This window comes from Pan troglodytes, chromosome 14 (genome assembly GCF_028858775.2).
Source record: "Pan troglodytes isolate AG18354 chromosome 14, NHGRI_mPanTro3-v2.0_pri, whole genome shotgun sequence".
Lineage (NCBI taxonomy): Eukaryota > Metazoa > Chordata > Mammalia > Primates > Hominidae > Pan > Pan troglodytes.
In genome coordinates, this window is record NC_072412.2 from 52,487,870 (window position 1) to 52,504,413 (window position 16,544).

At 39.4% G+C, this 16,544-nt stretch overlaps 1 protein-coding gene and 1 long non-coding RNA gene across 3 annotated transcripts in view; one reads left to right on the forward strand and one right to left on the reverse strand.

Moving 5' to 3' along the window:
* HTR2A (5-hydroxytryptamine receptor 2A) overlaps positions 1–2,592 on the reverse strand; it is a 65,427-nt gene extending 62,835 nt beyond the window's left edge. The window contains exon 1 of one of the 2 annotated variants that reach the window (XM_522752.9): positions 1,158–1,899. In XM_522752.9, the coding sequence (XP_522752.2) occupies positions 1,158–1,569 (412 nt within the window). In that variant the 5' untranslated portion in view covers positions 1,570–1,899. Of the gene's footprint in view, positions 1–1,157; positions 1,900–2,338 lie in introns of those variants that run through there. The other variant, XM_003314137.7, reaches the window with a different exon arrangement.
* The window catches only part of LOC104001829 (uncharacterized), a 287,875-nt gene that overhangs the window by 49,130 nt on the left and 222,201 nt on the right, over positions 1–16,544 (forward strand). The window lies entirely within an intron of this gene.

Genomic DNA, 16,544 nt, shown 5'->3' on the forward strand with positions numbered 1-16,544 from the left:
TACCCCCACTGCAGTTTGCCCCCTAGGGGAGGGGGTTTGGGAAGCGAGAATCTTCCCCGGGATGCTGGGGAAAGGGCAGGCAAATTAAATGAAATCATTCCGGTGTGGCATTTAAATGGTCAAGTGAAGGCTGGACTTGGAATGAGCGTTACTAGCTTTGTGCAAACTGGCGTCTGCTCGCCCTTGCGTACTGCCTTCCTCCTTCACATTCTCTAGGGCTGGGTTGATGTTTTTTAATCTTAGCCCCTAAGACTTGACCAGAAAATTTCCCTTTAAAGATAGCTATCATAACCTGTCTCTAAGCTCTGAGCGACTGCTGCTTGTGCCTGTGTCAGCAGTCACAATAGTCTCTCCTTTAAGGAGGTATCTGGCTGTATTACTCATAATTTGGAAAGAATATATTCTGGTCCCTTGCTGAGAGGTCTGTTTCAAACTCTGTTGAGAAGAAAGCAAGATTAATCCCTTCCCATTTGTTTCCCACCCTCCTCCAAACCAGACTGGAGGAGTTTATGCATATGCATTTTCAAAGAGTTGAGGATATAATTCAAAGGCACATTTCCAAATTAGCTTCTCTGGGCAGGGAACAATTAAAACTGGAGTAATTCATTTATTCTAATGGAGATTCTGCATATTTTAACATAAAACCTATTGCACCACTAATGTTCTCTCTGCAAATGTTCCAAAGTAATTGGGAAGGCTTCATCACTCCATTAAAAGTGCTGAAAACTGTGTGACAAAGATTAAAACTGTTCTGTCCTGAAGGCTGGAATATTGGTTGGGAATATAAAGAAGCAAAAATCAAGTAGATTCAGAATGATGGGTAAGTTATTGGTTTATGACTGTATGGGGTAATTTATAAAAATTTCTACATTAAATGTACATGTTTTAAAGCACAAAACTCTCCAATGATCATTTTTACACAGGATGTACACGTTTTGAAGCACAAAACTCTCCAGTGATCACAGGTCATAGACTGTGATTTTTATGTGAAATCCCATTTTAAGAGTAAAATATAAGTAACATAGTAGGCTCTAGTCTATAAACAAAGCCTTCTATTTGTAGTTTGTTTGCCCCCTGAGCCCCATCTCATCTGCTGATGGCATGCACATGCTCTTTATTACCAGTGCGGATATAGCTGGGAAACTAATGCCACTCACCATACAGGATGGTTAACATGGACACGGGCATGACAAGGAAACCCAGCAGCATATCAGCTATGGCAAGTGACATCAGGAAATAGTTGGTGGCATTCTGCAGCTTTTTCTCTAGGGACACTGCCATGATGACGAGTATGTTTCCAGCAATAGTTAGAATAATCACTACGGCTGTCAGTAAAGCAGACCAGTTTTTTTCCTGGAGATGAAGTAAGGAGAGACACGATGGTGAGAGGCACCCTTCACAGGACAGGTTGGTTCGATTTTCAGAGTCGACTGTCCAGTTAAATGCATCAGAAGTGTTAGCTTCTCCGGAGTTAAAGTCATTACTGTAGAGCCTGGTGTCATCATTTAATTGCATTAGGGAGTTCGTAGTTGAGCTCAAAGAAGTATTTTCTTCACAAAGAATATCCATGTCTAAGCCAGAACTTGTAGCAGATGAGGTGTGGAAGGACTAACAGGTTATAGCTTCTGCTCACCATTCACCTTGATGTACCCACACTCTGTAACACTGAGGCTGGTGTACATGCTGGTCTCCCGGGGCTGGATTTTTGTCTTCCATTATTACAATGATAGTTAAAGAACTGAACTGTGGTGGCTGTAAGTTTTCTTCATTGACAATTTTAGGAGAGTCCACTGTTTGGTTTTATTATTTTCTCACCAAAGCGAGGACAAAAAAGCAGAATGAACTTTTAGCATAGAGGTTGCAGGGTTTTTTTTTTGAGCATTCGGGAAGATAAATGTCCTGGACAAAGAAGAAAAGTTTTATAACTACTGGGACTCTTGTTTAACTATATCTCATTTTGTTGGTTATGCCGATGGTACTAGTTTAGCAACAGTATTATTAAAATAGCATGCAATCAGAAACAGTGGGGATGTACACATTCTACATTAAGAAAGTCCATTAAAAATACATCCAGTGTTAATCCCATAGTAATTGGATGTACTTTGGGTTACAGTTCTCAGCCATTCTTAGGCTGAATTGCCACAGCTGCTGTCAGGAATTTCAGCTCCTATAACGTTGCTTAGCTAATAAAAGGAAAACAAAAAAGTCTTAAGTAAAGATTAGCAGACAACTTTCCTCCCTAGAAATTCTCATTGAAATGATTACATGTTGGCCAAGCATGATTTCAAACCGGAAAGAAAATTACACAGCAATAAAATATAGTGGCATGAGAACTTACATTTGTCTTCAGGGTCCACACATGAGATACATTTGTTATTCTGTGACTCGCTGCATCTCTCACAGTAATTAAACTGGTGTAGAGTCCCCTCTTCTTGATCTTCCACCAGCATAATATGATAGTAATTTGGTTTCTGTTTTGCTGACTTCAAAAACTGCATGCAAGAGCTGAGCCAGCTCCCGCACTGCTAGGATCCTGTTGGCTTCCTCTGCCACCGCTCGGCTGGGTTCCTCCCTCCCTGTGCGGCTCGCCTCAGCAGGCACACATTTAGAAATCATTCACGAGCCCCTCAAAGTCGCACAAAAGAACTGCATGGGAAAGTAGGAAGAGCTGTCTGCACCAGGGGACTCCTGGTTTCCACGGGAATGGAGTAGCTCTCTGACTGCCTCGTTCATTTCATCAGACCTCCCTCTATGTGTATGTCATAAGCTGCAAGGTAGCAACAGCCAGGAGGGCGGACCAAATAGGCTTTTTCTTCTCCCTCTTTTTGCTACATATTAATATTGGGAAGTTTTCCTTTGCTTTTGAGAGAAACTGGAGAAATGGCCTTTTGTGCAGATTCCCATTAAGGTAGGTAAGTGGCACTGTGGTAATTTTTTAGGCTGAAGGGTGAAGAGACAACATAAATAAGGCTAGAAAACAGTGTGTCCTCGGAGTGCTGTGAGTGTCTGGCACTTCCATCCAAAGCCAACAGTGTTTGTGTCCAGAGTGGAATTACTGACTTTGGCCACATAGGCTCAGGGTGGCTAGGCACATCTGTGGTGATAACTCTGATAAACTATTAGCACTATTTTTATTTAATAGATACACCATTGAACTGGCTTATTTTCTTCAGCAGAAATATGCCACCCAGATATTATTCAAAACCTCACATGTGGTAGGAAATAAGTTGGTTTCGCAGTACCAATTTTTTTCCCGCACCAGTAATGACAACTTGCCTTACTTGTAAAGAAAGCCCTTTCCCAAGTAGGTTTCTAAAGGAGGCAGTTCGATCTCTCTCTTTTTGCAGGCATGAAAATATTTTCCTCAATAGTTGGGTTTTGCTACAGTTCTATCACCTTCTGTTCTTCACATTCTCCCTAGACAAATTCAACCACTCTCATGCCTTCAATATGTTTGTGGCCAAGTCTGTACCTTCATAGCTGATTATTTCTCTCAGTTCCAGACCTAAATCTCCAGCTGCCCATTGGCTCCTTCCATGGTAGCCTGGGAGACCTTGACCTCAGCATCTTCCCTCACTCCGCATCCCCCTGCCCGGCTCTCAGTGCTTGTTCCTACCCATTGGCTTGCATGATGGAATCACCACCTCTTCAGACAGCTGCTGTTATCCGCGACTCTTCCTTCATTCTCGCTGCCAGATCCCACTTCGTCTCCGGTGCTACCTCTGTATGCGTATTTCTCACATGTCCTCTCCTGCAGCCTGCAGCTCGCACCCTGTGGTCGAGATCTAGCCACCTATTTCCTGGGTGGGTGCCTTAGTGCCCCCCTCACTGCCCTGCCTGCCACCCTCCTACCCTTCCACGTCAAATATGCACGCTGGCGAGCAGGCAGCGGAGAACACAGACCTTAGAGTTCCTTGGTTTTGGATCCTAGCTCTATCACTCATAAACAGTAGAACCTCGCCTCATCTAGTTGCTCCCTTTAAAGCTCAGTCTTCTCACTTGTAAAATGGGATAATACCTTCCTCATAAGATTGTAGTGAAGCTAAACTGAGATAATGTGTGTAAGTATTTAGCCCATGTCTGGCTTATAGGAGGTTCTCAAGTAATGTCAGCCACTTTCATTCCTATTGATATTCTTACTGATATTAGTGACGGAATTGGCATCACTCCCATGCCTACACTCCTGCAGTCCCTTCCTTGTGGGGCACATAACACTTTTCTTCATCTACCTGTACCCTGCTTGCCCCACTTTGCAGGCCTGGACTCTGGTTACTCTCCCAGTCAGCCTGTATGCAGACTGAACTTTCATGTTTCTGACCATTTTTATGTCTCTGTACTTGTACTTCCCTGTGCCCGGAGTGCTCTTACCATTCCTTTTTTGTGTGTGTCCATCTGGCAAATTCGTGCTCAGTTCCAGAGCAGCTCTGGATCCCAGGCCTACCACTCACCACCTGCGTAAGCGCGATTAAGCTACCTAATCTCTGTGTTTTAGTCTCCTCATCTGCAAGTAGGGAACATTAATAATAAAAAGACCTCAGGATTGACGTGAAAGCCAAATAAATTTACATATTTGCCTGGCACATTTTAAACACTCAATAAAGGTTAGTTGCTATTATTCTTACTAAGTTTACTGTTCCTAAGCTTTCTGTAGCCCTCCTTCCCAGTGGAGGCAAAGACTATAGCACCTTCTGCAGCCTTCTATTTTTAACACATCATGTCTCATGTAAGCCTCATAAAGGCAGGAACTGTGTCTATCTTGTTAACAGCTGGGCATGTAGTGCTTAAGTATGTTTGTTGAATGAATGCATGACATCTGTGTAAATGTCTGTCTTCTCTATTAGATGTTGAACTTCATTTCCATACCCTTAATATAGATGTAATCTATATTACATCTATATTATACTACTATATTATCCACCCAGATGCAATTCATAAACCTCACATGTGGTATCTAAGCATGGTATCTCATAATGGAAGGTCCTCAACAGATGTATTCTGACTGAATTGTTATTAGCATAAATTAAGATGAATTGATTATTAAAAAGGAGAACCAGGGAGAAACCTAGAACCTCTTATTTTTTCTTGTTACTTTGTTTATTGGGATACCAATTTAATTTTATTAAAGATAGCAGAGGGAAATGTAATATAAAAAGTACTCCAGTGTTAGGAAGTTATTCAAAAGTTTTCTGAGGTTAAATTTTATAGATGTTCTTGTTATAGCTCTTAGAGAATTCTGATGATCTCAGTCCATTATTTCTCATGAAGAACAGCTAGGCTTCTAGTCATGCCAAAACTAATCAGTGTTTCTTATTATGTGGTTTACACTGGGAAATATTTTTTTGGCTACCATCTAAGATTATTTGTAGTTTTTATCGCAATTTTATGAATACTTGTTATGGACAAAGCAGTAGGGGCACAATCTAGGCTCCTGATTCTTAAACAGAGCTTCTCGGTTAATAGCATGAGGGTTAGATTAGGTAGGAATAGTTTCTTGCTGGGCAGATGCCCCTTGTGAGTTTGGTGAGACAAGTGTGTGTTGGCTGCTGTAGTGCGCACCGTGATGCCTCACCCAGCTTCTGCTTGAGGGCTGAGACTCGGGCTCCCTGCTGCTGGAAGGATTGGTGGCTGGCTCTCCACTCTTTCTGTGAACACTCCCTTCAGCCAAGGAGGCCAGCTTGCCAGTGGCCATGCCCCTTCTCTGTGGCAGCCAGCATGCAAAGACTGGTCCATTGTGAGGATATAAAGGGCTGGCCCTCTTGCCTGATGGCTGAAGAACTTTGGTTCCAGTGCTCCTATGGGATTCACTGAGGCCTTTGTTGTGTCAAATCCAGGTTAAATATCTCCCCTTGTCCAGTCTGGCTTCTCTTGCTCCCCTGCAGGTGTTGATCTGAGAGCTCGCCCCACACAAATCTCTTGCACACACATCAGTTACAGAGTCAGCTTCCTGGGGAGCTCAACCTATGACCTATCATCTTTAGCTGTGTTTTAATGCCTTGAATAACATCTCTGGGTGAGTTGGATGTCTTACACAAAACAGATAAGTGTTGTCTATGTGATGATGAATGATGCTTCCTTGCCATGAGCTTAGAGTTCTTCAATATACATCTGGCTTTGCTATCTAATTACTGCCAGAAGGAATTTAAGGTCAACAATACCAGAACTATATTTATTATCTTGGGCAGAATTTCTCTAGTTCTTAATTGGACCATATATAGGAATACATTTTATAACTAGTTCATTTTGGAAGGTTCACTAGAAAGTGATTGCTTAAAATTAGATGTTAATATTTTCTCAATGACTTCAGTGGTATTTGTAGCCTTTGTTTGAATTTTTTTCCAGGCTAAAGTTATTGGGTTTCTGAAACTGTAGTGTCTTACATATGTCAATGTATATGAGAAAAAAAAGTTCCTTGACCAATTAAGTCTGGAACATTACTGTATCTTATAGTCTCCTCTTAGAAATATACAGTGCATAATTGCATATTAAAAGCTGTAAGAGATCCTGCAGTAAGGAAATTTGTTTATATTTATTTCATTCCTCTTCGTCCAGAACACTCATTGAAAGACACTTTAATTTTGTCTAAACTGAGTTATATTTTAAATTTATTAAAACATAATGCTCTTAAGTATACAATTCGCTGAGTTTTGACAAATATATACACCCATGTAACCATCACCCAAATTAAGATATCCACCATTTTCATCATTTTTGAAAGTACCCTCCTATCCTTTTTTGACTTTAACTTAAATGGACACATGTGGCCCTCCTTCCTAGTGGAGGCAAAGACTGTAGCATCTTCTGCAGTCTTCTTTGTCACGCTTCTTTCACTCAACAGTGTATCTGTGAGTTCATCTATGTCACTGTGATTAAATGATTATTTAATGGATTGTAGTCTGAGAAACTGAAATGGCCTGGACATTTGGGGTTTCAACATTTATTTTTTTTCTTGTTCAAAGGAACATAGAATAGGTCCCTTTTCTTTGTTACATTTGTCCTTTTTAAGCTGCTTAATTTTTCAAGACAGTGCCAACCTTAACCTTCACTCAATTGATTATACCTGATTTTGTTATGAATTGGCAGCATAGAATTCTTTTACTCTATGATATTTAAGAATATGTCTCTAAGATTTCTGCTGCTCAAACATTACTAATGGCCTGAGAATGAGGAAAGAATATTAACAGAGGGTTTACTGACTGACATTTAATCTATGACTTCCTTTTGGTGCTCTGATTCTTAGGTTTGGAACAAGCCAGACCATCGGACCAATGTATATTTAGAAAACAATATCATGAACTGCCTTCTATTATGGCACTGGCTTGTATCTAAAAAAAAACTACTTGAAATTAGCTAATGACTGTCATCTGTCTTTTTAATTTTCTCACAGTGGCACTGAGTTGAACAATATTCATTAATTTAACAGTTGATAATTGACTGCTGTGTCAAGCACTATTATAGGTGCTGAGTATAACCATGAAGATGAGCATAGTTCCTGCCTTCATTCATTCAAGAAATAGTTGGCAGTAGCATGGATGAGTACAGAGTTTAGGGAAGAGACATCAAATAGCCAATGGCATGTTGGTATTTAAGGTATGCTAATAGGTGAAATCATCTAAGAGAGTGAGTGGAGATAAAGAAGGGAAGGGGTCTGAGAACTCAGCCATGGATTACTCCAATAGTTTAGGTCAGAGAGTGTGGAGGAACCTGCCAAGTAGAATGAAAAGGGGCACCCAGTGAGTTAGGAGAGACACAAAGAGAAAGTGTAATCCTAAAGTAAAAGAAAAGAAAGATGGCCAAGGAGAATGAATGAGTGTGCAACTGGGTGAAATGCCTCCTGATCAGCTGAGTATAATAAGGACTGAGAAATCACCGTAAAATTTGTCAAAATGGTAGTCTTTGGTGGCCTTGATAGGAACTGTTCCAGTGGAGTAGTTGGAATAACAGCCCAACTGAATGGGTTCAAGAGGGGAGGGGGAGGGAAGCAAGAACATCAGTTTCAGGTGAAGATGGTGTGGCTTGCACTAGGGTAGTGCTAGTGGGTTTGTGAGAAATGGTCAGATTCTGTGTATATTTTAAAGGTAGAGCCAACAGAACTTGATGACAGATAATGATAGGATATGGGACGTGAGAGAAAGAAGAGAGCTGCGTCACTCTGAAGGTTTTAGATCTGAGCAACTAGAAGGATGGGGCATCGTCCTTAACAGAAATAGTCAAGGCTTCAGTGGGAGCTTATTTGGGGTGATTATCAGATCAGTCTTGGATATGCTAACTTGAGGTCTGTGTAAGACAAATAACTATGTCTATAAGACACTGAACATAAGAGTCTGAAATAGAGCACAGAGGTCCAGGATGCAGATATAAATTTGGAAACTGTCAGTATATACGTGGTGTTGAAAGCTGTGAGGTAGAATGTGATTCCCTAAATATCCGAGTAGAGGAAGAAGCAGTTTAAAGACTGAATCTGGAGCTTCTTCAACAGTTAGAGGTAAGGGAGATAAGAAAGACGTGGCAGAGGAGACTGTGGGGTTGGTGAGGAAGGAGGAAAAGTGAAGAATGTGGTGTTCTAGGAGCCAAGATAAGAAAATATTTCAAGGAGGAGAGAGACTGAATGAAATACGGTGAAGCTGCTAAGAGTCACATACTTGAAGAGCATTTCATTATGTGGGAAATCGTGCACAAGCTAATGTTAAATAAGAACGAGCTCTATAGTCCATGTTCTCAACTTAAAAAAACCATGGATACGTGGTTCTAAACTAGAAGGAAGGACATTCAAATGTTGACAGTGATATCTTCTGGGTCAAGGAGTTGTGATTTTTTTTTTATTTCAATGCTGATTTCAAATTTTGTAAATATTCTGAAGCATACATGTGTTTATAAACATAAAATAATTATTTCAAAAATATTTAAAATAAGTTCAGGTAAAAGAGGGTCAGAGATGACCTTATACTTTAATCATGGCTGGGACAGACTGGTTTTAAGGTAAAATTTTTAAACCGCTTGTTTTTGTTAGGTGTGGCAGTTGTATTATTCAGAATTATTATAGACAAATGGCAGAAATCCAAGTCAGAAAAGGATCAAGGGAGATGTGCAAGTAATTGACAAGCCCAAGGTGGGACTAACTTAAGGCATGGCAGGATCTAGTGGCTAAAAGGACCTTATTAGGGCTATGTTGCTACCTCTAGAATCTGCTTCCCTTTCACTGACCTGATTCTCTTCCTCTATAGGTGACTTCTTTCATGTAACTGGAAAAGGTGGTGGTTGGCAGTTCTGATTTTACATAATTGCAGGCTGTGAAACAGGATTTAACTCTGCAGTACAGTATTTTTCACTTGCAGATGAGACCCTGGTTAGACCCACATGCCCATCTCTGAAATGAACATGATAGCTAGGGGAATAGAGTACTCAAATTAGCCAGTCTGGGTCACCCTGCCGTCCCTCTGGGCAGGGGATCAGAGCAACATGACTTACCAGCTTCACTGACACTGCAGGAAATGGACCCTTTCCCAAATAAAAATACAGGCCTTTTGTCCAGGCCTGTAAAATAATGACTCTCTATTAGCAGAAGGTACTCCTCAGCTTATCTATTTTTTCTTGTGTTTTTACTCAGCTACATTGGCTCTGGTGTCTGAGTCATACTTGGTTGTTTCACGAGGCATCACATTTTTTTTGAGGTCACAGGGAGATCATTTTTTACATTTTTACTCTGGAGGTAAATAGCACTTCAGCCAGTCAGTGATCTAAAAGTGTGTTTCCCAAAATATCTAATTTACTACCAGGCATAACCTAGGTTTTGGGAGAAATGAATATATTATCACTTAGATTCTCATTACAGAGCAAGATGATTACCTTTCTTATAAGAAAAATGTAGAACTATTGGAGGAAAAATATTTTTGCTAGTCCCAAAGAATTACCCTCACACATTTTTGCAGATGCCTATTGGTTGAATCATAAGATATTTGGCCAGGATCCCAAATTTTGTTCTGGCACCAACTGTCAGGTGTCTGTGGCTGAAGGGACATTCGAGGTACATTTACCTCTTATTCTTAACGAGGGCATGTAGTGAACCAGATGGGACCATTTGGGTTGTAAGTGTTCTGTTTTCCTGGTCAGAGCCTGGCTAGTAGCCTGTTAGATCTGTCCTCTGAGCCCATGCCGGTTCCCACTTCATGCTGTGGGGGATGGGGAGAGACTGATGGTTCAGGTACTTCCCACGGGAAAGAGGAGCCTTTTGGACCAATTTTATCAAACCAGCTCTATGAGAAAAGCAGCCTATGGGAGGAAAGAGACACACCTAAAATGAAAATAATGAGAGTTCTCTACTCAGAGGATAGATTTTTAACCTCTTTGCTGCTTTCAGTGATCTGTTAACAATATGGCCTAATGGTGTCCCTGGTCTTGACTCACGTTGATGCTCTCCCTCCTTTGTGATGAGTGGCAGTTTGGGAGAATGGAAGTCTTGAATTTTGACTTCAGGGTAGAATGGGTAGACCAGATTCTTGGTTTCTTTGCATTCCAATGGCTTCAGCAGCCACAGGTCAATCAGTATGAATATGAAATACTGCCTTCTTTGGGAGTTTCCCAGTATATCAGAAAATTCAAGTTCTCACCTTCATGAGGATACTTTTAAGAACCAAATTATTGTTCCTCTGTCCACCTGATATTGATGACTTAGGCACTTAATCCCCTCAGAGCCTTTTACCAATATCTCAGATGGGGTCCTAGAAACCACTGAAATGGATCAGAACATGATCTCAATTTAGTTGAAATTACTCTTCCTGTTCTATTTTCCATCTCAAATTATGCTTGACGGTGTTGTCCAGGATAAGGTTGTACATTGTATTTCAATATGTCTGGTAAGACATGCTCCATAATTTTGGAGTAAAAAAGATAAATATTTGTAAAAATTAATCATTTGGTTTCCTATCTGCCCTTAAAACACGATGTCTAGTATCTCCCTTTTGAAGCCCATTACTATCCCCGCTTCCCCCCAGATTGATGAAGGACTCTGGAGTCTCTGACCAAAGAGGTCAGTCCCACACCAAACCTTATGTGGAGGGGTAACTGATCAGTCCTCCATTGCCATTGCTTCTTGCTGCCACATAGTGTCTCTGTTGCAGCCTTTTCTGCCCTTTTCAAGAAAGTTGATTTGTCATGGAATCACCTTAGCTCCTTGGCATTCTGCAGTGGTTAGGTGGCCAGTACAATTCTTCATTCATACTCACGTGGTGGCCACTGGCTCTAGAGTACAAGACTATGATAGGGTGACTTGGTTCTGGGATCTTCCTGCCAGAACCACAAATACTTAGGCACCAGGAGGTTGTGAATTCTCAGAACAAGAAGGTTGAAGAAGACTGGACACTAAATTTCTAGAATCTCTGGAGGAGAAATATTCATAGAATGAGTTGGCTTTGATGTCCTTGTAGGTCCCTTCCAATCCTAATGTTTGATTCTGAGATCTAAAAAACATTTAACATTGATACTATATTGTAAATTTGATCTTTCTTTATTTCATTTTTAACTATAAAAATGCATAGTGTAAAAAACTCAAACCATGTTGAAAGAATCTTTCATACTCCTCATATTTTATATCCTTTATTTTCTTTGCATATACAAGTGTTTACATATATGATTATATGTATTTTATATATATAATACATATGACTTAAAAATGTATAGATTGGTAATAGAATTCTCATGAATATAACATAATTTATTTAACTGGTCTTTCTTTGAACAGGTTAAATAAATTATTAGGATTGCAAGTGCTAAATTTCAAAGATCCCACCAAATAGCTGTCTAAAATAATATGCTAATTTATATTCCCACCAACAATATATTAGTGTTTTCCTCACATCTAACATGGAGTTTTTTAAATTGGCAGCTTTAACACCTTTATATCTTATGAACTACCAGTCGGTTACTCTATTAAAACTTGTCTCATTGTAAAACAAAATTCTTATTTTTCTCATAAAGATATTTATGAAAAATTTCACAAATATATAAATGTTCAAGGGCTAAAAATGTAGTAATATTTTTGGAAGCCACAATCTTCTTAAGACAAAAAAGTGACCGTATCCCCATATACTATCTTCTTCCCACAGTTTGAGATTCCCTGCTTTTACCATTTCCATCAGTGTTTATTTTATTGCATTTCAGTAACTTGTTTCTAGAGAATTTCTCTACAAAGATCAAGTACTTCTCTTTACATCATTTGCCAAAAAGAAAATCCAAAGGCTATAATGTGTTTGGAGAAAATATTTCACCTATTAATGTACTGTGGAAATTCATCATAGCCTTGTGCAGAGCTGTGACTCATCAAGGTCTTTATGGATCTTCTGACTTAAGCATATGTATGCCTTTACTGCTTGATTTGCCAGCTTTAGCTAATATCTATAAAGGAAGGAAAAACCATCATACATATTTTCTTTCTTGTCTTTCTAGTTTTGTTAATTATATAATTTCTAAACATTTCCAGGGTTTATAATGTTAAATCCTGTTTTAGGACCACAATTCCCATATCTGTCCTGGTCTTAGTCCTGTAGTTTGATGGGATGAATATTCCCCACCCTCCATTTTGCTATAGCTGTCCAGTTAGCTCATGGTTGGTTAAAGATTGTTTTCTAGTAGTTTCCTCAAAAACAAGTCATGGAAATGTATTTCCTGAGTGATTTAAAGTTCAACACCAGTTCTACGTTGTCTTTATCCTTGAATAACATTTGATCAGTCTAAAATTCTTGTCACATTTTCTTTCCTTGAACATTTTAAGTATTAACTATTTTCTGGAGTTGAATATGGCTGTAGAGAGGTGTGAGTTCAGTGACTTTTTTCACCCATTTAGGTGTCTTAAGCTTTTTGTGTAGATGCTCAGATAACTCTTTCTTTTATTCATTTTGAGCTTTTGATATCTAGTAAGTTTTCTAGAATACCTATTACTGTTGGTTGTTTTGTGTCAGGTTTTCCTATCACATTGTATGCTCTTTTCATCTGCAGATAAAATTCTTGAATGTCCCTGAAATTTTCTTTCTCTCTGCTTCCCCTTACCCTTCCCTCCCCTCTTCTCCTCTTCTTTTTGACAGTGTCTCCCTCCAGCACCCAGGCTGGAGTACAGTGGCATGATCTTGGCTCACTGCAACCTCTGCCTGCTGGGTTCAAATGATTCTCCTGTCTCACCCTCCCAAGTAGCTGGGATTACTGGCATGCGCCACCACACCTGGCTAATTTTTATAATTTTTAGTAGAGGCAGGGTTTTGTCATGTTGTCCAGGCTGGTCTTGAACTCCTGGCCTCAAGTGATTCACCTGCCTTGGCTTCCCAAAGTGCTGGGATTTCAGGCGTGAGGCACTGTGCCTGGCCGAATGTCTCTAAAATGTTCTTAACTGTATTTTTACATATCTTTTTACTATCTTGATTAAACTGTCTTCCTTAGGGAAACCAATAGTGAGTATATGTTGCCTTTATTCACTTTTATTTATCTTATTCACTTTTCTCAATCCTGTCCCCCTTGTCTCTTACTGTGTTTTAGCAGTGTCTATTCTTCTTGCTGCTTTCAACGTGGTCTATGTTCCTGTGACTGCTTTTTGTTTTCCTTCATGAGCCAGCTCCTGTTATGTTTCCTTCTGATGTTCCTGCTAATCTTACATGAGGTTATTTGAGATTTTGAATTGCTGCTTCACGCTCTTATTTATATGAAAGATTGCTTGATTAAGATCTTTTGTTCATACATGTCATGTTTGGTCAGTTCTAATCTCCATGGTCACTTTTTAGGAGGGGAGAATATTCTTGGTCTGCCAGTTTTTGTTTTTGTTTTTGTTTTTTTCCCTGTTGTGTTCTTTTCTTTTTCTTTGGGAATTTCTCCATAGGTCCTATAGAACTAGAGCCTAGTCTTAGTGGATTTATGGCTGGTTTGGTCAAGCTTCTTATCCCACTGTGTGTGTATGTGTGATTTTCTATTTTTATAGACTTAGAGAAGGTACAAATGCTGACTTGTTATGTGGATATTTTGTGTAGTGGTGACGTCTGGGCTTTCCATGCAACTATCACACAGATGGTGCACATTGTACCCATTAGGTAATTTCTCATCCCTCATTCTCCTTCCACTTCTCTGATGTCTAGTATTCCACCAAGAGAGGGAGAGAGATTCTAATCTTTCCCCTAGCCAGCAGAGATTGATGCTGCAGGACAGCAATCAATGCAAACCTTCTCCTGTAGTCAGCCTGTCCCACTCACTGACGACTGCTTCCTGACTTCTCATCCCTCCCTGCCTTTTCTGTGCCAGATGGGATTAGGGAAGCTCTTGCCATCAGTGCACCTACCCCAGTCTGTTACAAAAAAGGGATTGTTGGTGTTCTCTCTCATAATTTGCAACATCTTGGAAATATGGATGTGGCTGGCTTTGTCTGTGGTCTGTAGCCACAGGCGTGCTCTCCTGGCATCTTCCCACACCAATTCTTTTGACTTCCTCTGAATTTGGCAGCCCTTTCTCATATATGGTGGTTCAAGGCCACAGTAGGCTACCAATTTTGTTGAAGTTAGAGCCTGCATTTGTTTCTAACTCTTACTGTTTTTTATAGTGTCATTGAAAGGAGAAAGGAGCAAAATTGTCTTGCCTGCATACACCTTTATTTTTTGTAATTATTTTATTTCAGTAGCTTTAGGGATACAAGTGGTTTTTGGTTACATGGGTGAATTGGATAGTGGTTAAGCATGGGATTTTAATGACCTGTTACCTGAGTAGTGTACTTTGTACCCTACAGAGAGTTTTTCGTTCCTCACCACCCTCCCACCCTCCTCACTTCTGAGTCTCCAGTGTCTATTAAACCACTCTGTATGCCTTCCCATGCCCATAGCTTGGCTCCCACTTATAAGTGAGAATGTGCAGTATTTGGTTCTTCATTCCTGAGTTACTTCACTTATGATAATGGCCTCCAGTTCCATCCAAGTTGCTGCAAAAGACATTATTTCATTCTTTATTTGTCTGCATATTTTAGATTATAAGTCCTTTGTCGCATTGAAATGAATCATGTTTGAATCAGTCACGTAGAGTGGATTTTCTTCCCCTAAGAATTCTATTTTGTGTCAGGAATTTATCTTTCATTCATTTTAAGGTTTTGATATTATGCTTTCTAAGCGTATGAAAACAGGTGAAATATGTGCTTAAATATCAAGAAAGAAGGTCTTCTGTTTTTTCTAAGTATAAGAAGACTTAAAGAGGAAGCTAGTATCTTATGAGAATAAGTGCCCAAGCTTTTAATATGGCATCAAGGACTGATACCTTCTTATGGCTAGATTTATTAAAATAGGTGTTTGATATATTCCACTGAACAGAAAGGTGGTTTTAATAGTACTCTCTAGAGTAAGGGTGGGCAAATGATGATCCTCAGGCTAAATATTTGCTGCCTGTTTTGAAAATAAACTTTTATTAGAATACAGCCATACTCACTCACTTATATATTGTCTATGGCTTCTTTCATGCTGTTACGGCAGAACTTTGAGTATTTGTGCCAGAAATCAAGCAGCCTACAAATTCTAAGGTATTTATCTTTCCCTTTACAGAAACAAATTGCTGACCCCCTGCTATAGAAGAGCAAATTCTCTGTCACTTTACAATTCTCTATTTCTATGTTTTTCCATTATGATCACTCTGAGAATAAATCAGAAATCTCCATCTCCCATTTCTGTCCTCTTAGTAATAGTATGTGAAAGTTTGGCAGACGTTTTAAATTGTTAGCCACAGACCTGACCCAATTTTTGTATGCAATCAATTTACTTTTTGGAAGATGCCAGAAAATTAAGTTTTTAAAGATTTCAAGGTAAAGAGCAAAGTTATGATATTTTACAGTTGTCTTTGTCATCCTTTTTGATATTTAGAAGACTGTCATGTACTATATTGATATTTCTTGGCCATATAACTGCCTCCAAATTTTCTTAGTATCTATTTTGGGGATGATCATGATCCATGACATTTAGAATCATTTGCAATTGACCGTAGTGACCAAGACCATATTAGAACATTGTGGAATATAAAACAACTTTATTCATTGAAACACTTCTTTTTCTTCTACTTTTTATTTCCAGGCATTTTTTTATTGCCATCAGAAATTATAGTTATTATTCCCTCACTGTATTTGTTCTAAAAGCAAAATAACTTCAGTCAAGAAGGCATCATTCTTGCCTGGGAAGGCAGTAATTGAACCAATATGCAGGGCATTAAAACCACACAGTAAGATTTATTACTTTTGGTTTTGTTGCCCATCTATTTCTGTTATTTTTCTCCATAAATCCTTGATATTTTGATTCAAACACACCTAATGGTTGTTGGAGTGTCCCCTACTTTTCTCCCTGTGTGAAGAATGCTAGTTAATTTAAAATTTTGCTTACTTGTTTTAGATTTCAACCTTTGCTCCTCTCAATCTTCTCCAAATCTCATCTGCCCTAGAGCCCAGATGAGAACTGGGGGTGAGGGCAGATGTTCCATACTATCAGAGCGCTGTGACAAACCATGCCAGCTCCCCTTGCAGCATCAGATAATGGGCTGTCTTTTAAATGAGA